Source organism: Melanostigma gelatinosum (genome assembly GCF_949748355.1).
Source record: "Melanostigma gelatinosum genome assembly, chromosome: 10".
Classification (NCBI taxonomy): domain Eukaryota; kingdom Metazoa; phylum Chordata; class Actinopteri; order Perciformes; family Zoarcidae; genus Melanostigma; species Melanostigma gelatinosum.
The window spans coordinates 7,329,497-7,342,733 of NC_136643.1; the positions used below are offsets into that span (position 1 = coordinate 7,329,497).

A 13,237-nucleotide genomic window follows, 5' to 3' on the forward strand; every position below is an offset into this window, starting at 1 on the left:
ACTCTTAAAGTAGAGCAGTGCGCGAGGCAAAAACAGGGACTGATAATTCGGGAACCCTTCCTCCCGAATATCTCCCGCAGGGCCAGGTGTGAAAAGCATATAGGGAACGAATTAAGAAGCGTGTCCCCTCCTTCAAGCCAAATCTTACGGCACCAGGGGTACACACAGGGAGGGGCAGACTCCGCCGGGCACGAGTCACGTGGAGTCGTGGTCCACATCAATGTTGGCACGGAGCAAAATCTGCTCAAACTTTTGTGCGTTTCACACGAAAGGCCTCCTATTTGCTTATTACTAATTATTTCCAGATAAATTGAAAACATTTACATAAGGAATCTAGTTTTAATAACTCAAATAGAAATAATAATAAAAATTAAAAAATTAATTAATTAATTTTTCAATTTTTTTTATTATCGAATAAAATAATTAAAATATTCACGTAACAAGATATACTCTTTTAATATTCATTGTCTTTGAGTTTATGATCTTTAAGCCTACATTCTGACTTTAGTTTTAATTAAGCATTACAACTTTAGTTGTTGACTTTGGGGTTAATTCAGCATTGAAACAAGCATTAATGGTTTCTGTTGTGCTTCAATACTTGAACTTAATCGTGATTCATTAGTAAATGAGATTCATTATTGTGCATTGTAGGTGTAGTTCAACAGTTTGACTTGCATTGGTATTTCTGATTGAATATCTTTGAATACAGTTATTGATTTTTTGAAGTTGAATTTAATATTTAATCGATTAATTATGAATCATTTTTTAATTTCAAATTTAAACCTTTTGAATTTGATTCTGATTAAGATGTTGTGTTTGATTTAAGAGTTCTATCTTCAATTTTGGGTCAAGATTTCTTCACATATCCTGTATTGACAAATTTTGGTACATTTACGATTTTACACAGTTCAGAAGAATCAATTTTGACACGGACGGGGCTAAAATAGTTGAGAGATCGTTGACCTCTCATACACTACAGACGTATGCTAATATTTACTGCTGAACTTTGGGCAGTTTTGTGTTTGTTTTAGTCAAGGTGCGTGGTTGAGTGGATCCAGATCTGGGAAGTGGAGCAGTGGATCCCAGTTTTGGAGTCAACGACCGCACACAATACAGCACAGAGGGTGAGTTGACTTTGATTCATGTGATGACAAGCGTGTACATTTAATACACACATTTGAATACTCCTAGGCTGCATCATGTTTACATTAAAGAGGCAGAGAAGGGAAGTAGAAGAACTGGTAGGAAGACTAAGATGTGAAGTAAGGGAAGTAAAAGAACTGGTCGGAAGACTAAAATGTGAATTAAGAGAAGTAGAACGCATCAGAAAAGATTTGCAACAGCAGATAGAGGAAAGACGAACAGAAAGTAAAGAAGACGAGGATATAAAGAGAATGCAGCGGCGGCTGCTGAAACTTCAAGTAGCAGAGGTCGACAGAGAATTAAATAGAAAACGTCAGGCCAAGAAGCAGATGACAGTAGCAGAAGCTCAGCCTCCTCCAGCAGCACCTCCCGCTCCATGTCAACAAACTCCAGCAGTACCAGCCCCCACGGTGGTGTACCATCAGCCTCCCCCACATGACAGAGGCAGAAGTGGTGCATCCAACAGAGGGAGAGGTAACTATAAAGGGGGGCATGAAGGTCTTGTAAGTAGAGGAGAGTGCTACGTATGTGGGAGAGAAGGTCATTGGGTGAGAGATTGCCGTCATAAAAGAGCAGGAGGACCGTTCAGTGCAGCACCACAACATGCACCATTCCCACCACAACATCAGCAGCACCTAAGACCAGGACCGTCTGGACCTCCTCCCATGAGACATCAACAGATGCCCATGCTGTCACCAGGACCATGGGGCGGTTCAGTGTACAGCCAAGATACATAGATGATTACCACGTGATCTCTTACAGCAGAGATATCGTGACGAAGGGGGGATATGGTAAGGTGTAAAACATTGTTTTGTAGATCCACATTTAGAACAGTTTTCAGTATAGGTGCTCCTCACAATTTTTGAGATTTAATAACGTCATGATAAACCACAACTTTTGAATGTAAATACAGCAAAATCCAAGTCTACTAACTCAGTGATAGGTCCTAGCCTAGACTTGCTAACTCTAGAAATTGAGAAATATACGGGAGCTCTAACTAACATGAGCCGAGTTTTGTTTTCTCAGGTGACAAACGCAGCAGCTGACGAAAGGAAGCAGGCTGACGTGTCACAAGGCAGTCTGGTGTGGATAAGAGTCCACAAGCGCAGGTGGAGTGAACCAAGGTGGACCGGTCCATGGGAGGTAGTATTGGCAACCTCACATGCAGTAAAGGTAAAAGGTAAAATGGGAGCGACTTGGCACCACCTCACTCACTGTGCAGCAGTGAAGCTAACGAGTAAGACACTCGCAGAGACAGGATTGAACATCAAACAGGCAAAATTTGAAGCTAAAGATACCCAGAAGAGGGGTTAGACAGTACTGAAAATGACATTTCCCCCACAAGTTTAAGCGAGGGCGTCCATTAGCAGACTCTAGGTTCAGGGGGTTATGGAAGTCTGTAATTATTTTCTTCCTGATTTCAGCAGTTTCCCTCTTAGTATGGGGAATTAAACACAGACAGGAACCAGAACACATGCATGACTACATCGAGATTTGACATTTAGCCTCAGTAGCTAATCAAACCGATCTCCGACCACGTAGAGAGGCTTCCCTGAAGACACTCACCTATGAAAATGTTACTCTCACTCTTATGTTCAAGGAAGGTACAACATAAGTATGAAGAACCAAAGGGAGCTTTTGATGACCAAGTGTACATAGATGTCATAAAGGTGCCAAGGGGGGTGTCTAATGAATTTCAAGCCAGAAATCAAATAGCAGCAGATTTAGAGTCTGTGTTCTCTCAAAGAGTAACGATTAATAAAAATGTTGATTGGATCAACTACATTTACTATAACCAACAGCGTTTTGTAAACTTCAGGGATGGCATATCAGGGCTGCATGCGCAGCTGGCGAAGACTAGTTTAATGACCTTGCAGAACAAAATGGTATGAGATATGATTTTAGCAGAGAAAGGTGGCGTTTGCCAGATGTTTGGGTCTGCTTGCTGTACTTTTATTCCAAATAACACAGCTCCTGATGGGTCGGTGACCAGGGCTCTGGAGGGACTGACAGCACTCAGCCAAGAGCTAGCGGAGAACTCTGGTGTCACGAATCCATTCACCGACTGGTTGGAAAGTATGTTTGGCAAGTGGAAACATACATTTTTGTCAATCGTAATTACTCTGTGTGTTGTCGTCGTGAACTACTCGTCGTGAATTACTCTGTGTGTTGTCGTCAGTGAACTGTGGGTTAGGGGGTTATTGTAAGAAATTTGAGCATAGAACTGTGTAGCTATAATAAAAGTGTTCAATGATTCATATTTAAGAATTCATAATTTGTCATAATCATAAGGGTTTTGGAAATGCATAATTAAGATATGCATAAAGTGTTTTAGGATTAGCAGCTAGAAGTAGAATTTGAGACATGAAGCTTTTGCCAAAGTTGCAGAAGTTTAACGTTTATACTGAAGGATTATCATAGAAGGGATTAAACCATAACTGACAGTCATTGAATGTGTTGGTAAACTCAGGGACAGAAAGGCAGACAGGCGAATACACTCCTGGAAGTTAGCCAATAAGAATCGGGATAAACGAAAGAGGAGGTGTTTCGAACGGATGTGGGTGGTTTAATTTCAAGTCTTTTTCTCTCTCCGAGGACGGACGGGTTTTATACCTGAGGAGCTGAGTTGAGTTTTTTGCAAACGGGGTTTTATTGATTTAATATTTCATGAAATAGTGTACTTCACTGTAAAGACTGTACTTGCATCAGTGGAATTAAATTCCTTTTAATTGTAAACCAGTCTTGGTAGATTTCTTATTGCAGCGTGTCGACTGTAAAAAGCAGCCGGACACGTGCTCTGGCCTCCTCGCTGTGGAACAGACTCAAACTTCCACACTATGATATAATCATGTTTAAAACAATATATTCTAGAGATACATTAGAAAAGTGGCATTTGGAAGATATGAAGGAACTTCAATGTAACATTTGTCAGTGATTGTCAGCAGCAAGAATTGCTATGCAAAGTTGAAATGAACTACTTGACACTTCATTTGTTTAGCTTCCATTCCTTCACGAGATAATCCAGCCGTGTGTCTTCTACGTCCTTCAGTGGACATTAGACGTGCAGACCTTTGATCCGTTTCAGCAGACTCCACTCTTTTGTTTCCTCTGCTTTCTTCTTTTTTTGGTTTTCTTCCCGCACGCCTCCTGCTGTGCGTTTACACTTGGTTGCCTTGGAGATGGTCAGGCAGACAAGGCCGGCTGGCAACGGGTTAAATTGCAGGAGGCTGTTTGCTGCCTGACACATTCAGACCCGAGTTGGACATGAAATAAGATAATCTACTCTAGTGTGGTGTGAACTTGATGGAGCTAGATACCTTACTTGGTTGCACTAATCTTTGCACTTACACAAAATAACTGTTTTGTAAAAGAACAAACAAGTGTGCCCGGTGCATCCACTGATTTACTGGAACCACGTGAACAATATAATCAGCTCAGAATCAGAATAGGGTTTGTTGTTCTGCGTACAGTTTTACACACAAGGAATTTGCCTTGGTGTTTGGTGCATAAAATAAACAATAGTAATAAAAACATGAATATAGAAGGAATGACTGATGTCTGTATTCTTCATTGTTTATTCATTTTGTTGACATTTAAAGTTAGTTTCCAGTGAGATATGATGATGATAATAACTTTATAGTGACTTTGCTGTTTTAAACATAACTCTTGCTGATCTAGAAACAATATTTAGTTATATCTACATTATATGCATTGATATTGAATGTTGATAAGAGTAGATCCTAGTCGTAATATAATCCTCAAGATGCCGATCCATACCTTAAGGCCACCGTAGATCTCTCACACTTAAGAAGTGGTTTACTTATCTTTCTGCTTCATCTCTTCTTCAATCTTTCTGCATTCTTCCTCAAACACGTTTCGGTTTGAGATACACAGTGAGATTCATCATGGTCTGCCTTACTGTATCCCTTTCACCCTTTTATACAACAGCAATCAGAAAACATTTTATTTTTTTCTTCAAGTATTTTTAAATTTACATCCTAAAAACGTATCATGTTTCTATTTCATCCTGCGTGAACTGCTGGCAGAGGACAATGTGCTTGATCTTCGTCTGGAAAGATATTTGTACTGTGATATAATTTTTCTGGACCTTTTTTCTTATAGTGGTCCAGATTTATTTCAGTTGCCCTGAATTTTAAAACACTCACAGTTGCCATTTTTCTGAAGCCAACCACTTTATAGCTAGACTGGTCTTTGAAATGCAAAATAAAAAATATATATCTTAATAGATTTCTGCATACTATATTCATTCCAATGTGGGGTTTTTGTGTGTGTGTGTGTGTGTGTGAAAACAGTCTCTACTTCTACGACCAGTTTAGATGTTTCCTGTTATGATCCACAGAAACTGTGGCAGAGAAAAGTTCTTACTATGAGTTTGTCTCCTCTTCAGCCAAAGTCATAACAAACTGCTGTGCAGCCAAACACATTCAAACTCACACAACTTTATTCAATATTCTCGTGGACATCCCATCATTCATCTTTATTTTTAATGCAGAGCACATATAATTTCAACGTGAAGTTGGAACGAGTTGAGTCAATTTATGAGGAAATATAGGAGAGAAACGTTTTGTTTTTTTCGATTATTTTTTGGCACATCTGCTTTATTTGACAGTGAGGGAGACCGACATGAAAGGCAGGGGAAGAAGAGGATATGACATGCAGTTAAGGACCCCGGTGCCGAACTGGAACAGCAGGCCGGTGGCTGTGAGCCTTAATGGTAGGCAAATAATAAAGTCAGCAGCTACTGGCCATTCCTGTCTTATGCAAACCACAGATGTATAGAAAGAACTGGAGGCTGGGCCCCAATTTTATAAAAGTTGCGCAGTAAGCAAAAACGTCTGACTACGTCACTCCTCCGCAGTCCAAAAATGGTTACTTCCGTTCACTGGTTGCAAAAAAAACAAAAATGGCGACAGCCAAAATGCTTCAAAACGGCAGTTCACTGATCAATGGGTGACTTCACAACAACAATGTCCACTGTTTATACACGGTATATCAATCAGACCTGTCTGCTGAATTTGGAATTTGGCATCTTAAACCTCTTTAAACTGTTAAAGTTTTCAGTGTTAGGCCTGACATTCAAAACATCTTTCCTTTTTAGAAATAAAGTGCGTTGTGGTCAAAACCATAGAGACATGAAATCATCCATCATCATAGATAACAATATAAAGACATTATGAAGAAAAAAAACATCTTTATGTTCATACAAAACATCAACAGTATCAGAACTGTGATCGACTCATGTGGAGACCGCGTTGTAACGCTCCATTTGACCTCTAGATGGCGACGTTGAACAGCTCACACACGCACACACAGTATCCTCACTGCACCTGTCTTCAGATCCACGATCCATGAATTGACGTTTCCTGAAAAGTTTTTGGGGGAGTTGCAGGACAGTTTGCCTTATATTTGTCCAAGACGTAAACGGCCCATGTACACACGTTTTTGGTTTTTATATTCAATAGTAACACCAACATTTCTAAAGGGAATCTACAACTTTCAACTCTCTTTAATATGATGTTAAATCTGAGATGATGTCATAACGATTTCAGGGAATACAATCAGACTGGCTGTATTCGATTGCCATTGTTTGTTTATTTGTGTATTTAGTTTGTTGATTCATTAAGTAGTTTGTCATGCGGAAGCTGGTATCCGATTAATCAATGGAAAAGTACAATTAGGGGTCCGGCGCCTCCTCCCTTACCCAAAATCCTCCTCCCCTCCTCTCCCATCCCCCACGCAGTAATTGCTATGTCTGGGTCTGTCCCGTGTGTCCCCACCGCTCACCCACAGACGTGTCCTCGCAGAGTACGCAGTGAACCCTCCTCAACACACACACACACACACGCACACACGCACACACAGTCTCTTCGCTCCACCGGACCCAGGCTGGTGCGTCCCGTTGCGCGCGGCACCGTTTACCAACGCCGGCACACTTCACGAACGCGCTCCGGATTTCTCAAAAAAGAAGAACAAAAATTCCTCGGGACAGACAGATAGCTGCAACTTTACGAGTCAATATGTTTTACGCGTGGGTGACAGAGGATCAGTGACAAGGAAGTGTCGGGGGAGTTCAGGTGCAGCACGAGCGAGGACCCCCTCTCCGCCCCAACTCCGCCACTCCACCAACCCTTGAGCAGTTCGCGCAAAGGTGATACAGCAGAGGATCCCCCGCCCCGACGGACGGCCGCAATACATGGATTTCTTCACCTGCTGTCTCCTATGATGTTACCTCTCACTCATTGAGCTCTTCGGCGGTTGCTCAACCCCCCTCCATCCACCCTCCCTTCACTTCCCTCCCAAACTTCAGTCGGCGGATCGTTTTAGAGAGACAGGATGGGATCGCAGACCGGGGCAGCTCTGCGGAGACAGGTGCTCCTGTGGTTCATTGTAGGTGAGTCTGTCACATTGTGGCTGCATTCGTTGTGTCTATATATATACAGTAGCCTAGGCCCTATATATATTTAAGCGACGTGACGAAACAGATTCCTCGTCCAAATTAGTCCCAAGCGATTGAGTTGGGATGCACTTATTGTGTTTGTGGACGCTTTATAAGATGTGTAAACGAGTTCTGTTAAAAAAAATGCAATATTGTGACAGGGGCCCTCTGTTTGTGACACTCAATAATCATATTAAAATGACTATAGATAGATAGATAGATTTTTAAGCATCCAGGGATGAAGAATAAAAACGTTTACTCAAAGCTGCCAGTATAATGGAGTACCGTATGTGCTAATGGTGGTTATGCAAATGTAAGGGGATTAAAAAATTATGGATTATGGATAAAAAGTTGAAGATAAATATATGAAAATATACTATTGGAGATCTTGCACATGGCTACCAGTATACTACCAGTATACTGTAGTGTACAATAAAATACTTTATTGTCTCTCTCAGCAGTCTCATTACACCAGTTACCCAAACTGTGTGTTTGCTATGATACCTTATCATATTTATTTTAGGATTAATAGTGGTACCAGCCACCGTGCGTGGTGAAGTGTAAACTACATAATCTTTGTATATATTGGTGCAGCTGGGAAGTGGAAGTGGCTCCATGTCAGGGAAAAGTGTGAGCGAGACCACATGATATTGGCACACTTTTTTCTACAAAATCTCTCTCAATATATATGTAGAGAGAGAAAAATAGAGAGAGAGACCACATGAGACCAAGAATCAGAGATTTATACAGCTGTGTATTAATAAGTGGATATATTGTTTAGAGTGATGTAATGAATTACGTTTTATTTCGCTGTATCGGAATGTGAAGATAAACCATCTAATTTGCAAAAGACTGAATTTATTGTTCTCAAAAAGACGTGAAGAAAACACTACACCCACTCACTGCATCTAAACTCACAAGTCAACTATTTTTATTATAGTTGTTTTTTTTCTCACAGGTGGGAAATGTGCCAAACCAACCTGTTCAGTTGTTTTTGTGTATTTGTTTGAGAAACCTGGAAATAAACTCAGATTAAAGCACCTTCTCTTCCCTCATGGTTTTGGGGGGCTGAAAACACACTTCATTTGAAAAATTACAACAACACTGGAAATCTGCTCAAAAATGCAGAAGTCCCGTCACGCTCACCATAACAGTTGTACGTCTCTTTAGTGTACAGAAGAAGTGACAGGACGAAAATTTCACAGCATCTCTTATGTTATTGCTTCGGCCCATAGTAAATCTGAATCAGTTGGATAGGTGGGTGGAGGCCGCTAGATTCTCCCATTGGAGTGGCAGTAATGTCTCTTAACCTTTTGCAACATTTGTGCAATCACGTAATATCATCAGGTTATTTTTTTGTTTGTTATTATACTATATCGTCAGGTCATTGCAATCATGCTCACTATTAAGACATGAAATCCATTGAATGCATTAATTCCAGCTGAGATGTAGGCCACTCAGTTGAAGGGGTTATGAAAATAGTAATTAAATCTGGAAAGCAACAGAAAAAAAGTAATACTTAGCAAAAAAGAATATATATATGTTGGCAGTGAGTTGTCAACACAGACCTGGTTGGTGATCTGTTATCCAAGAGCAGCTCCTTCTTATCTTCTACTATAGTGATCTGAGGAGAAAGCATGTTTCAAGTTCTTCTGACTGGAATTAATAAACAAGATACAATTAAGTGTTGCCCTGATGCCACTTCCTCTGAAGCATGTCGTTTCCCATCTGTCGCTCCCCTTATTTCCTGTCATCGCCCTACTGTCAAGTGTCTCATACAATGTCCAAACATATTCTTTAAACAAAGATGCCTCTGTGCTGTATTACAAAGCATAGTCAAACCATAGATTAAGAAAGAAAAAAGAAATTATGCATTTGCTTGACGAGGTCCTGCCATTGTTCCAAGATTTTATATTATCAGCAAAACTATTTTTTATTATTTGTCAAAAAATAATCATGACTCATGCTGCCTTTAAATGGGTCTACAAACTGTGTTTACAAAAAGAGTCCATATGATTGACCCCCCCCCCCCCCCCTCGTGTGGTATTCACAGCCTTGTAAGTGAACATTTTCTGAAAGCTCATAGTTCTAAAGTTGACGTGTTTGCTGACGTTGTCAGAAATGGCGCAGTATATGATAAGTCAATGTTTTGTAATTTTAGCTTTACCTTTTCTGCTCTGAATATAATTTCTTTCAACTCGAGGTCTTCAGGGCACTCCTGTAAAAATGTGAAGCACATTGAGTGGAAAAAACGAGACACTCCCAGCTTCCCTGTCTTTGAGAATAATTACAAAATGTCGCCCCAGCCTGTTTAAACCATGGACTGTATATAAGAAGTTGACCTAGTGGTCATGACGTCACCCATTGGTTTGATGCCTCCAGTTCGGCATTTTGGCCATTGCCATCTTCCATAATGGGACCATAATTTACTAAATATACATAATTCTTTATTGAAGAATACTTGAAACTAGAGACTGAGACCATAAAATCATGTTTACAATGTTTATGGAGGTAATAAATCATGTGAGATTTAGAGAGAATGCAAGTTTAAGGCACTTCTGCATTTGGCTTCACATTTGAGAACCGGAGGTTGCCCCCTAGTCTAAAACACGCCCTGTCTCATCATGACCTGAACGCCAAGCTTGTTGTCTGCGCAACTTTCCATGTCGCAACCACAAGCTCACAAAGGCTGCATCAGAAGCTACATAGTTGCCCATAGCTGCAATATTGACCACCTGCTGTTTAGTTCAGTCTGACAACGCCGTGATATCTGACTGATTAGCATTGGCTTCATGCAGGTCAGGCTGCCTCACAGCTCCAAATCTTGGTGGTCTTAACTCGGGGCATACATATTGATCAACTCAAAATAACGTAATGATGTGCTCAGAAGTTTTCGGCCCACTGTCACTCACTCAATAACTAAATACTTGGAGGTAGCTGCTAGCTAACTGTCTCTAGTGAAAATGATGTGACATGACCTGTGTAGATGAAAACTCACCATTCAGCAAAATGATGCAGAGTGCTCTCTCTCTCTCTCTCTCTCTCTCTCTCTCTCTCTCTCTCTCTCTCTCTCTCTCTCTCTCTCTCTCTCTCTCTCTCTCTCTCTCTCTTTTTGCATTAATTGCTCAACTTCTACAGAGATGTTGCATGGCTGAAAAGTGTGAAGTACAAAGGTGAGATTCAGTGCAGCAGGTGCCAATTGACTCAAATAGCTGGAGGTGACAATGAGACAGATCTCAACAATTTAGTTCTATTTTTATATACTATGTATATATTATACACTGGAATTTTAATTCCTGTTTTAGTTTTGACCTATTTGATGCTGCATTAAAGAAGGTTTACACTTGAATTGTAATTCCTGTTAATCTTGAAGAAATGTTACCAAGTTGCCGGTAAATTGTTTATTATTATTATTATTATTAATAATAATAATAATAATATTATCATTATTGTATAATATTATTTTTGTTATTATATTATATAATATTATTATTATTTAAGATTATTATTTATTATTTCATTCTTTTAATATTTTAATATTTATTTGTTACATTTTGTTTTACAAACCGAGTAAAGCAATGTTTAAGCCTGATGTTGCCTTACACATAAAATAATGATCCCAATCACTTCCACACAGTGAGAAATTAAGCTTATTAATTATTTGGTATCAGATCTTTACTCTGTATCGGCAGATACCCAAAGGCCAGATATCTGTAATGGTATCGGGACTGAAAAACTTGGATCGCTGCATCCCTAACCTGTAGTTCATCGTTCCACAAATGAACAAGATGTAATGACAGTTTGATGGAGGGCCGGCCATGGATTTTCTTGAATTGTGTCAATTATAAAATGTCCTCAATTATGCATTGCCACTAATATAATATATAATGAGAACGTAAGAAGACCCAGTCTTATCTATCTTCATATTCAGTCTCGTATCTCTCTTTCTGTCTCAGTATCTGTTGCAAGGGAACCCAAGATACTAGTGCTGTGGATCTCCACAGCACGAGTAATTTTAGGCCGATGACATTCATTTGACTTGGGTTCCCTTCCGAAACTCTAACACTAATGCTAACCGACTACATGCTTTACCCTTAGCTGAACTGTAATGCGAAACTCATCCCCTTACCCCTTACCCCAAAGTAAGCGTCGTGGAAGCCCTACAAACATGTGCTCATTGTGCTCACTTTTGGTTGTTGTGCAGTTACACCTGTTATAGGCCCCTCAGTGGTTATTGAAAAACTAAATTAAGTGATTTATTCACTTTGGACACATTAAACCCGTAGTATGTGCACACGCGCACGTGGCGCTCTTCAATAAAGGAGTTCCGTCAAGCTTCCTCTACTCTTTGCCCTTTGTGTCCCGTTACAAAGGCTCTGTGTAGGTGTTCTATATTTACACAGAGAGAAAGTTATGACTCATCACAGCAGCACCAGGTTGCCTCATTACTGTTCCACCGCATTCCCACCTGAAACAGCAAATAATTGCTCAGAAAAATCTTTAATTTCATGTCCCAAGATCCCGAAATAATTATCCTGATTCAGGCAGTTAATTTAACTGTCAAGAGTTATTTTATTCCATCCGTCTTACAGGCACTTTAAAAGACTCACAGCATACTTCAATCAATAGAGCACAGGGTTGATACAAATCAAAATAACCTCTGCCATTGAAGTCGCTTGTGCCATGACAGAAGATATTTTTTAATTTTCTGCGGTAATGTTTTGGGCCAACGAATACAGAGTGGATGAAGGGGAAAGGGTTATTCAACTCTCTCCTACAGACACGGAGAGATGGACACGGAGAGACACTTTAATCCTCTTCCCCTGACGTGATCGTCTGTCATCTGACGGCTCAGGAAGCAATTTGAATTTGTCTGAAATATTTCACACACAACAGCGACACGGACGGTTGTAAAATGACAACAGGGGAATACTTTGAGGATCGACTCGGGGGGAAACATCTGGCAACACTGACTTAATTTTTTTTGTTTGACTGGAGTGACTGAATATCCTGTAAGCAATCAAAATGGTTGACGCAGTGTACTCTGACTAAAACATGAGGCTCAGAGTGGGTCATGGGACAATGTCTGGTACTTCCCTACATAGCAGTTTTAATAAATATTGGGATTGAGCTTTTAATCAATTCCTCATCTAAAATGAAAAAAAGTATTTAAAAGAAAAGCTCAAGTTGATTCATTTTGGTCGGGTGGCTTCATTCAGAATCAACTAAGCTTTCAGAAATCCAGCCGACTTAAAGGATGGTTTCAGATTCTTTCAAGTCTGTCCAGGGGTAGGGTTAGTAGGTCGTTATGGTCCGGTAGTCTGGTAGATTCAGTGCCAGTACGCTGTACCCTGAAGAGGGGGGCAGCAGCTACCTGCCAAAACCACCGTCACCGCAGTAACCATCACTCACAATCACATCTCAACAAGAAAACTGCTGACGTTAGGTCAGCAAATCGTAGTTACCTAAGCCGAGGAGGTTATGTTTTTCGGCCTGGTATGTCTGTTTGTTCATTTGTACACACATTATTTTTCACGTTCATTAACATCGCGAGATAGAGCATTTGTAAAATTGCCTGAGTGCGTTCAGCAATGCCTGAAGCTGTGGGCTTCAGGCATCGCTAGTTTCAGGCATTTA

At 40.3% G+C, this 13,237-nt stretch overlaps 1 protein-coding gene across 1 annotated transcript in view; it reads left to right on the forward strand.

The window, feature by feature from the left end:
• Positions 1-7,472: 7,472 nt before the first annotated feature.
• The window catches only part of ramp1 (receptor activity modifying protein 1), a 73,908-nt gene continuing 68,143 nt past the window's right edge, over positions 7,473-13,237 (forward strand). Inside the window, exon 1 of the mRNA XM_079277501.1 lies at positions 7,473-7,555. Coding sequence (XP_079133627.1) covers positions 7,498-7,555 — 58 coding nt within the window. The 5' untranslated portion in view covers positions 7,473-7,497. The remainder of the gene's footprint in view (positions 7,556-13,237) is intronic.